We start from the raw sequence: 11,449 nt of genomic DNA on the forward strand, positions 1-11,449 counted from the left end.
TTCTTTTTAATGGCCTTCGTTAATTAAAGGCATTTTATAATTTGAATTCTTAATCACCGGCTCCTGTTTTCCGGAGGCCCGGGAAGAAGGCTGTGGATGAGTGAGCCAATCAGCCGGTGCGGAGGGTTTAGCGAGCACGTTGTCGGAGTACGGGCCCCCGCTCCGTCGCCAGGTCGCGCCCCTCCCACCGCTCCGTCGCCGGGTCGCGCCCTTCCCCCGCTCCGTCGCCGCCGACGACCGGCGGAATCCGTTTTACGGTGTTTCACGCGCAAGCGCAAAGTCGTGACCCACTCTCAAAGCACCGCTGTTCGTCCCGCAAATGAGAATCCATTTTGCGCTTACGAACCCCGAAAGCACATATACCCTCCACAGTAGGCCTATTCAAAAAGGACCGTTTGAAACCTCTCCGTTCTTATTTAATAAAAAATGCGCTCTTGGTTTCACAGTTTCACATTTCAGCACAAAGTGTTTTTTTCGCTTGTTTTTAAGATGGACGGATATATAAAGCAAAAACTAATGACAAGTTTCCTCTGTTATTTATGAGGCAGTGTTAACCACTCTGGTGCATTAAAATTTACCGCCATCTAGACCACCTAATACGTTTATGTTTTTCTGAATTGGTTCTGTTCCCGTGCTACAGTGGGTAAAGCTGAAATATTCTCTGCCGATAAAGTAAAAAATGAAAAAATGGCAGGCGCCGCCCTGAATTGCGTTTATTGATTGTGTGATTGGTGCGAGCACAGCCGTTGCTCGCGTAGTGAAGAGTAAAATAAAACACAAACACAGAGAGCGGTGACTCGGATTTACTGCATCTTTTTCACGGGTAGCCCCGCTTTCAAAATGCAAAGGAGATTTGGAGGAGATCGAAGGGCTCTCTCTGGAAAGTGTTGAACGTAAAATGTCCGTGTCGTGAATCCAGAACTCTCCGTCGCTGCAGAAAAAAATAAAAGACAAAAAAGAAAATCTGTATGTTCTCTCAGGGATAGCAAATAAATTTGATGGAGGAGAAGGACATAGACAGCACATGCCTTGAAAAGGGTGTCAAAGCTTATCAAATGATTGTGAGTTTCAGTGACCAGAGAATCCTGTCCTGACCGGAGAATGTCTTTGTCCCAAACATTTTGGAGCTCATTCAATAATATACATATATATCAATAATTTACTGACATGGAAAGTTATCCCACCCATGTCATTTTGTACACATTTGCAAAGAGTAGCAGCACTGACATGGGTTTTCCCTATTTAGTCTTCTTTCACCAATTTGAGGTTTATAATGTGTAACTTATAGAGTATGCTCATTTCTTTACAGTGTTATTTTTACATAAACTCATTAGCTAAACCATAAAATGGTCATCTTATTGGTTAACCATTGAAGCAGTACATTTTGGTCATTAACCTCGGTCCACGTGCAGTCATGGGCGATCCAGTCATCCAAGCTTGCACTAATAATGCAAATATGAATGTACCCATAATGCACTGCACTCAAGGAAAAGTTGGCACTTTGTGAGACTCGATTATGAAGTGGCATTGCAATGAGGGAGTCATATCATCCGATAGGTCACTCATGGGGAAGGCAGTTATGAGGGAGTTCACTACACAGAGCCCTGTCAAAATACTGACTTCTCGATAAAAAGGGGAAAGGCTATATAACATAAGCAACACAGACACTGTTTTTGGACCAAAGTATCTTGTTCCTTGCTGGAGTGCTTGATTCTCTTGATCTTAACAAGATTCCCAGAAGCCATAGATACATAACAGCTCTATGGCGTAAAATATCTGCTGCCATATTTCACAGTGGGCATGATGTCCTTTTCAACATATCATATTCCATCCAATGTCAAACTCACTGCTGGAGAGCACAGCCAAAATGCTAAATGTCTGTCTTATTCGACCATAACACCCAGTTCTAATAAATCTTCCAAAATGTTTCTCGTGCATTTTTTTTTCTCATAAGTTTTGTGCCCAATGTGGAGCTGAACAATTCCCACCTTAATTTTGAACATCCTATTAATTACTTGTAGCGGTGTTCATGCGTGATCTCCTCTGCTGGATCGGGAGACACAAGTTATCCGCGGTTCTCCAGTGAAACACGGAGTGTCTCCACCCCGCTTCTTTTCACACTGCTGCCCACCGAAAAGGTCACGTGCAGTAGATTCGGAGGAACGAATTTGAAAACTGAAGTGCTGATTAATGAACATTGTCCTGTTAATAATGTTTTATAAAATGTTGCAGTGGTGTAGGTATTGCCATCTGTTCTGCAAATAGTCATTTATTGTTTGTGTGGTGCTGGGTACACAGCCAGCTAGATTCACATTAGCATTAGCTAGCAAAGAGCAAAGAGCTGCACCGGCAATGAGAAGCTCTGGAGAGGTCAGGTTGTTGGTTTAAAAAGATGCTCCATTCGCGATGTGCACACATGATAGGCTGACTACGAGAACACGTAGTGATGTGTATGTGATTGGTTGAGTGTGAGAACGTGTGGTTGCTGAGGCTTTTGGCCTAAAATTGTCCCAATATCCCAGCATGCACTGCTGAACTGGGGGTTCATGCAGCATCTTCACCTCAAACTGGGAAATGAGGTGGCATTAATATTAATGTTCTTTTTCCTTAATACTCTCTTCACATTGGACGGGGTCATAGGAACATATGATGGAGGAGAGGTAGAAGATGACTGCATCTGGTGGTTCACAGCACCTCAGGACTTCTTCGGCCCTAGAGACCCAGGGAAGTACAGTGTGGCTGTCGTAGGCCTGTGTCCCTGTATGGCTGCTCTCTGGTGCGGCTCCCTGAGGGGGAGAGGAGGGCAGAATCTGCCCTCAGCGCGTGTAAAAATAATTGTTAGACTTACCGCCTGTTTGGAAACCGCCGGGGAGAAGCGCGGCGATCAAACCGCGCTGATCCAAGGCGCAGTATTCTGTGACCGCGATCCACAGCGACTGATGGAAGATTTTTATTTATTTATTTATTTTTTTTGCTGGGCGCTTTTTGCGCAGAAACAGGTGATTTTACCTCCGTTTGTACTTTCCGCAGCTGGGTGCCTTAACTTGACCTCAATTTATCTTTTTTCCTCCAAGAGAAATTTCCTTAGCGCGTCCGCGCTTTGTGCGTTTGATGTTTTCCGTTAAAGGCGGCTCCAGCTCGGAATCGCTCTGGCAACGGAGCGTGCGATGCGGGGTGATTGGCTAAGCGGGTCCCCGGGCTCGGACCGTGCGGTGGCGGAGAAGGGGGCCGGGGGGAGGGGGGGGGGCTGGGTCACGGGGGGAGAAGAGCGCTTTTATCGCCGCTGTGAGGAGCCGCGATGGTGACAGGTGGCTCTTCTGAGGACGCGCCGGGCCGGGGACGGAGGGGCGGGTCGATGGGAAACTCCTCGCGCGGCTTGGCTCGCGCCTCGTCGCGGGGTCTGTCCGCTATTAAACCCTGATTCGCGGCCTTCCGCGTGGGTCCCTCGCCTCTCACTGACCCGTCGGTCAAACGGGAGAAGCCTTTGGACGCGTGACTGCGCCCTCAGATGTGAGCCGGCTGCTTACGGAGAGAGCAATACGCTTGATCCGACCAATCGAGTTTACCCTGTTTATCCAACCACTCGAGAGGAATGTTTTGGTGCCAGCGTTAGCCCAAAGGCGTCGTAGTAAAATTGCTAATGCCATCCTGATATCTTGTGTAGATATAGAGAGAGAGACTATATCTACACAAGATATGTATTTGTTGTATAAATATTTGTATATACAGAAGAACATCGCTGTGAAATTCGGAGCGGTGGTTTCTTGCCAAACATGTTCCTTTTCTATAACTAACGATTTTTGGTTTCCTTTGCAAACTGTTCTGGTCTCTTTACATCAAAAAGCAGTGCAGTTTTTTAGTAGTGCCCAGTAGGGTTGCCAGACGTCCGGGTTTCAACCGGAATGTCCATATTTCAAATTATTTGTACAAAGTGCAGTAGTACTTAGTCAATATGAATTTGTAATTCATATAGGTAATGAATTTGCATGTCAGTGACTTCCCAAACAGTGCTCCCCACCCCCCACCCCAAATGGCTCGACAGCTTTACATTACATTACATTACATTCATTTGGCAGACGCTTTTATCCAAAGCGACGTACAAGAAGTGCATTTTCATGATCGTAGACAACTGCTGAACACGGGTTCAGTAAGGTACAATTACTTATTTTGTACAGCTATTTCTAGCTGAGAACAATGAACACTATCCTGGTCTAACATCTGCAAAGCCAAACTAGGCAGAAGATTAAGCTAGAGTATTAGGACAAATACAATTTACCAAGAAGTGCAGGGATGGGGCAACATGTAACAAGTGACAAGGAAAAAAGGGTATATTTTTTTTTATTTTTTTTATATGTATATATATATATATATACACAGCATGGTGGTGGTTATTCTAGGTATAGTCTGAAGAGATGAGTCTTCAGGCCACGGCGGAAGATGGATAGTGAGGGGGAGGTTCGGAGAGGGACGGGGAGTTCGTTCCACCACTGGGGAGCTAGGGTGGAGAAGCTCTGTGATCCCTTTGGGCGGGTGGGAGGGGTTACAAGACGCCCTGCTGCTGCAGAGCGGAGTGGTCGAGCAGGCACATAGAATTGAGTCATGTCCTGCAAGTAGATGGGGGCTGTCCTGTTGGCAGCAGTGTAGGCAAGGGTCAGGGCTTTGAATCGGATCCTGGCAGCGACCGGTAGCCAGTGAAGTGATCGCAGCAGAGGAGTGACGTGGGAGAATTTGGGGAGGTTGTAGATGAGCCGGGCAGCGGCATTCTGAATCATCTGTAGTGGCTGTATGGCACAAGCTGGCAGGTTTGCAAGGAGAGAGTTGCAGTAATCAAGGCGAGAGGTCACCGTAGCCTGGACGAGCAGCTGGGTGGAGTGCGTCGTCAGGTATGGTCGAATCCTCCTGATGTTGTATAGGAGGAATCTGCAGGACCTTGATGTTGCCTTGATGTGCTCCTTGAGGTCCAGTTGGTCATCCAGGACCACCCCCAAGCTCTTGGCAGAGTGAGAGGCAGTCACTGTGGTGCCATCAACCGTGATTGAGAGTTCACGAAGCAAGGAGGTCTTGTGCGGGAAGAAGAGCAGCTCAGTTTTGTTGAGGTTGAGCTTCAGATGGTGGCTGGCCATCCAGGTGGAGATGTCAGCCAGGCAGGAAGAGATCTTATCATTGACCAGTGTGGCCGAGGGGGGGAAAGAAAAGAAGAGTTGTGTGTCATCTGCATAACAATGATAGGAAAAAAAGCTTCCGACCTCGTTCACAATTACAGCTGTGTATGTTGTGTGGTTTTGACGAATTCAAAATCTGGCAACCCTAGCGCCCAGATTTACTGAGTACCTACAGTAACAGGATTCCACTCAAATGTGCACAACATAAAAACATATAAATAACTAAACAATAACAAGATTCACATAAGCTCATGAAACAGAGCATTAGCAATCTGTTGTGACCGCTGCAGGTTTTTCTCACACAAACCCATCCAAACCTGGCCAAAAACTCCAGTTGCGGAAGAAAGCGTGTTTCCTCTGCTCTGCTTTATGTGTTTGTATGCATCTGGGTATTATTTGCTTGTGTTAATGTTGCTGACTTTGGAACATGTCACGGTCAAACGCGTGCACCAGACTTGGACACGCCTTAATTAGCCAGCGTCTTGCTTTCCTGCCACAGTTTGACAGGGGCGCGCTGACTGTGAAATAGGGCTTCTATTTTTAATCCAGGCAATCTTGAGTAACAAGCACTTCGGCAATAGAGGAGAATGCATTTAACGATGCCAGAGGATACCAGACTGTAAGGTTAAAAACAGATGAGGGAACATTTTGAGGAAACATTTTATAGCAACTGCAGCCCTGAAAGGTCTTCACTTTAGACTTTTATTTATGTATTTATTATGAAGGTTAGATAAAGTGTGCAACATGTAAAATGTGGCAGTGCATTGTGCACTGTTCTTTTTTTAGTAGCTTGTGTACTGTATACCTCTGTATAACTCTTAGTTCCATCAGTAATTATCAGTAATGTCATCAACATGCTCCCAACCCATGATCGCATGGTTCATAGCTTGATATGAATAATATGAATTCATATCCAGGTCAATATATACCAATGTGCATTAAGTCAGGTCATTGTTTTTGCTCATCACTGCAGTACTTCAAGTTTCAAACCATCCTTTGTTTCCGTCTGAGTTACGCACTGCAACGATAATGGCCTGTTCCGCTCTCTGTTGTCCATTCGCACAAAACCTTTCTTCCTTACCTGTTGGGCGGCAGTGTAGTATAATGGGTAAGGAACTGGTCTTGTAACCTACCTAAAGGTCACAGGTTCGATTCCCGGGTAGGACACTGCCGTTGTACCCTTGAGCAAGGTACTTAACCTGCACTGCTTCAGTATATATCCAGCTGTATAAATGGTTTCAATGCAAATGCAATGTGAAAATGTAGCGTAAGTCGCTCTGGATATGAGTGTCTGCTAAATGCCTGTAATGTAATGTATGTTAGCGCAGTACAGCTGTTCCGTGGGTCTGTGAGCCTTTCCTCACAGAGGTAAAGCGTCCTGTGCTGCTCTCCTCAGCAGTCTGAGCCTCGGCCCAATCTCCGTCGAGCCAGTCAGTCAGGGCTGAATTTTAAGCGAGCCGTTGCTCACAGCGGGGAATAATTGCATTGAAACGGCGCTGTTGCCTGACTAATGTAATGGACACGGGGCCTCATTTCACTGTCAATTGCTCATCTTGTTGTGATGATTTTTTCTTTCTTCTTCCCTGGTTCGCTCAAGGGTAATTACAGGAGATCATACGAGAAGTTCTACCTCCAATTAGCAAAACTATTTCCAGGTCCCCCTGGAGTTTTCAGAAAGTTTGACTAACTTCGTTTTCCTGCGTGTACAAAAAGTGTCAACTGTAAATATTCAGACACTGGGAATAAAATGGAGATATTCTGAAAGGCTGCATATGCTATTCAGAATGTTGCTTCAGTTGGTTGTTCTGAATCTTCGAAGAATTGTTAGTACTGTAAGCTGCAGGTGCTAGTTTGTGGTTATTGACCCTCGTGCTTTGAAGCTAATTCATTATGATCCATGCAATTGTACACAGTCCTCGTTATAATCATACACAAAAACAGTCTGGGCATCAAAGCCTCTGAGATTTTCAAGGGAACTGTAAAAACTATCTGCCGCCCAGGCAGGGAATTCGCACCGCCCCTGTCCGAGCCATGTCCTTGCTCAGTGACACTTTCGGTTCGTACCGTTAACCCGCCCTCCCGACTGATGATGCAGTGACATCTGCACAGGACAGAACGGGGGCTTCGACCGCCCAGCCGCGTGTTGTTGGCAGAGGCGGCAGGCTTCCCCGTGCAGCCGCGGTGAACGAACGCCTCTGTTTCGGCAGCTCGTGGCCGGGCTTGCCAGTCATCTTAATTGGTTTTTGGAGAGGAGGAGAATTCGGCGCTGAAGTCTGCCGCGGTCGGTAGATAATGAGGCGGCGCCGGCGTCAGAGCGAGCCGCGGCTGATGTTCGTCAGCCCGCCTCCCGGCGAGGATCAGGGAAACGGGCGCGAGCAGGTTTCTGTTTTCCTTCTTTTTTTTTTTCTTTTTCCTCCCTCCCTCGTATGCCTCGCTTTCAAGTGCGATGCTGACTTCCTTCCCGCTTTGAATTAGAAGATGTTTCTTTGCTCCCCGGGACCCGGAACACTGTTCCACTTCTTCGTTTTGTCTAAAAGTTGTTCGCCGCTGCTTGTCATCGCTCGCTAAGTCCTCGATAAAAACCGAGCGGCTGTCCGTCCAGTCGGGCGTTTCGACGCGGGGTTCCATGTCGATCTTTAATGAGCAGACAGTTGCATTATTTCTCACTGCAATAGTAACGGCAGCATTTTGCTTTCCACAGACCAGCGTGACTGTAAATTAATAACCGGTGGAAAAGTTGCACCATATTTGACGGAGACTTTGTGGGATTTATTTTTGGAGCATTATTGTTCCTCAGATATTTCAGTTATATTCATGAATGAGGGTGCGAGCAAATGCGGCACTAGTGAATAAGTCGGTTGTTTTTATGTGAGGACATCCCTTAAATAAAAAATGTGTAAGTCGCTCTGGAGTGTCTGCTAAATACCTGTAATGTAAATATATCAGTACAGTTTAGGGCAGTGGTCTTCAACCCTGGTCCTGGAGAGCTACAGGGTCTGCTGGTTTTCAAAGTGACTCTGCACTTCATGAATCAATTAGAGCAGTTGATTACACAGTTAACTCAACTCACCTGGGTGTCTTGGGTCTCAATTGGGTGCCGATTTTAAGGTGAAAACAAAAACCAGCAGACCCTGTAGCTCTCCGGGACCAGGGTTGGAGACCACTGGTTTAGGGGCTCTCTTTCAGACTAAAGCTGCTCCTCTTCACTGTGTGTTTTAAACAGGCCGGAGTCCCTCTGAGGCGGTGGAGTCGTGCCTGCAGTACATGGCCGAACGAGTGAAGGGCGGGGGCGGGGTCATCGCAGTGACCCGATCGGGGGATTGGGTCGCCCGGTTCACCACCGAGCGCATGGCCTGGGCGGCGGCGGAGGGGGACGTCCTGTCGTACGGCCTCGACCCGAAAGAAGTGATTCGGGAGAGACTTCCGCTGTAGCGTCTCTGCCGTACCGGAGCTGGTTCTCTCAGCGCTGCAGCAGCGTTCGCCCTGGGAGAGAACTGGGGGAGGGCCTGTGAGGTTTTACAGTCTGACAGCGTCACTTGGCGAACATTGCTGCTTTACGCATTCCTGAATTAAGTCCGTTTTTCAGTTTCTGTAGTTCTGTGAATTTCTAGAACCTTACACCAGCAGTCCTGTCAGGACTGTTTAGTCTAGCAACACAAAAATAATTAATTGGGTTAATTGTTCTATTTCATTTAATCTTGTATGTAATGGCTGAATTATTCAAATAATTATTCAAAATCGTACCAATCCAGAATGCATAATCCATCAAATATTAAGGCCATTGTCACAAATCCGCAAGCAGTGAAGAATACAGACAAATTTCCTAATCACTGTTCTAATTGTTAATCATTTCCAATTCAGTTTTAGTGTTTTTCAACTTGAAGGTCACAACAATTTTCAAGATCAAGTTGGAGTGTGTATTTCTGCCATCAGTGCAAATAAGGTTAATTCTAATATAATTAATTTCTAATATCAATTTGGTTATTACAATGGGCCTCATTCACAAAACATGCGTACGAACGTTTCCACAAACATTTCGGCATTCATCATTTTTCTCTTATCTGTACTTGTTCCTGGTTATTTCCTTAAGCTAATTACATTAACAGGATTGTGCATAAAATCTACAAAAAGTTAGCACTCATCATCTCATACACCTGGGATATGCACAAAAACAAAGGTCTTCATGTGTCACGAATCCCATATTGGTTTTTTGTCAGAAAATTTTTAAGAACAAAAGTAAGAAAAATTTAAGAGAGGTTTTGTGAATGAGGCCCAATCAGTGGACAAAATGTTGTAAGGTGCTGTAAAAAGCTTGCCACATCCAGGCAGGTAGTTTGAGCACTACAGCACAGCACAGGCCAATCAAGACTTTGCAGTGGCGGGACAAATTTATCAAAATCACACCCAAGGTTATGTCCAACTCTCGCCGCTCTGTTTTCAGGGAGGTAAAAAGCCCCTGTCTTTGCCCCGCAAATGCACTGATGTCAAGGGTAGACTGATGTTTTGTAGCAGTGTAGAGCTTCACAAGGATTTTGCACCAAGGTTGCTATTTCCATCTTTGTTGCTGTTTTAAAAAGTTTCTGCTGATGGTTGCAACAGGAATGGGTCCCTCATTTTCACAGTAATTGCGAATATAATTATTATTAATTAGTGTGGTTTACGTCAGTCTTTGTGTCAGATCATGTAACATTCTGTCCAAATGTGCAAACAAGAACGCATGCTGTTAGCAGTGGAACATTTGGATTACTCAGCTAAAAGCAAGCACACTTGAAAATAATGAATATAAATAATGAAAAATATAATGCATTCAAAATATATTATAAAGAAAACCATGCAGCCACTCTCTCCCATGAAAAATGTTTTTAATTAAATCTTTTCATAATGATATTTATTTATGGCATGATCCCATGAATGCTGACGTATGTTAGTTAAAATGATCATATTATAGTTAAAGGTCAGAAATCAAGTCAAGTCATCCAAAAAAATTAATTAAATTTTTTTAACGAAGACTGGAAATTAGTGCATGCACATTCATATTACCACAGTGAGACATGTCAGTTATTTCTAACAAAAACTAAGCCAATCAAAGCACCACAATATGCTTCACATTTCATATTTTTAAAGAGAATGCATATCCATGGATTCCACAGAGAGGTTTATGTGGAGGTAAAAGTCAAACGCCCTGTGTCAATGTCCAGTGATATCATTGTGGGAATTTCAATGAGCTTCCTATAATATCATGAAAGCTATGGAAGCTCTGCTGTAAGAGAAGAGCTCTGTTCCCTGCAAACATCCTGCCGCTAATTGACTGCATAATAAAGCATCGCATAGCATGAGTGACATGCATGTCATTTAAATAGCGTGTGTCGTCTTTCCCGAACAACGAGAAGGATTTAATTGTTTCGCGAAAGAGGGAGGGAGTGAGAGAAAAGCAGTGATAAATAAGTGGTCGATAGAAATGTGCGGCCTATTAAGAATCGCATTTCTTCTGGGATTTTGGTCATTGACAGCAAATTATTCCTAAAAGTGCAGGAATGGCCAAGAATTTCAAGCTCCGCTGACAGTTCCATTTTAAGTAGCGCATCTTTCAACCTGCAATAAAATGAGAAAATGACTTTGAATTGTTTCAGCTTTTGAACATGCTGGCTGGTGAGAAACCATCCTTTAATTAATTGACTCGGTTTAATTTACTGTATGACTGCTGTGCCCCTCGTTCATTTTGATGATTTTGTTGTCGTTTTTTATCAGGCAGCCAGCTCACCTGTCAACGTTTGCCATCGGGGAACCGAATGACATGTGAAGTTTGAGCATAAATTATTAAACTTGAAGTCCTCTAAATCTGAGCTGTTGTAAATCTTTATTAGTTTATCTTTATTAGTTTCTTCGAGACACGGACCCACAAGAACACACGCGCACACACACATAGAGGTGGGAGGGGGAGAGAGAGATAGAGGGAGGGAGGGAGAGAGAAAGAGATGGAGGGAGGGAGAGAGAGACAGATATCCCTTGCCACTTCAGGTGAAAATGAAATTATTTAAACTGCATCAGCAGCACAAAGCAGAGGATCTTTGTGTTCCAGGAAACTTATGATGGATTTTTTTGTCCTCCGCAAATGTGTTCGGCAAACGAAAGTGTAAGCTGTTCCCTCTCCTCCCCGAGGTGGAGCTCATTCCGCGCTGTGATCTTCTCGGCGCTCTCTGATGGTTTTGACATTGGCCGTCGAGCATTTGCATTAATGCAAACTCGGGTGCCGGGGCGGAGTCCTCGATCCACGGCGCGCTTGGCGG

The 11,449-nt window shown here is 45.1% G+C and overlaps 1 protein-coding gene across 2 annotated transcripts in view; it reads left to right on the forward strand.

Moving 5' to 3' along the window:
• Positions 1-11,005, forward strand: part of si:dkey-103j14.5 (isoaspartyl peptidase/L-asparaginase) — a 236,651-nt gene extending 225,646 nt beyond the window's left edge. For both annotated transcript variants that reach the window (XM_064317171.1, XM_064317170.1), the window contains exon 7: positions 8,386-11,005. In XM_064317171.1, the coding sequence (XP_064173241.1) occupies positions 8,386-8,594 (209 nt within the window). In that variant the 3' untranslated portion in view covers positions 8,595-11,005. The remainder of the gene's footprint in view (positions 1-8,385) is intronic.
• The last annotated feature ends 444 nt before the right edge of the window (positions 11,006-11,449 follow it).

This window comes from Anguilla rostrata, chromosome 18 (genome assembly GCF_018555375.3).
Source record: "Anguilla rostrata isolate EN2019 chromosome 18, ASM1855537v3, whole genome shotgun sequence".
NCBI classification, from domain to species: domain Eukaryota; kingdom Metazoa; phylum Chordata; class Actinopteri; order Anguilliformes; family Anguillidae; genus Anguilla; species Anguilla rostrata.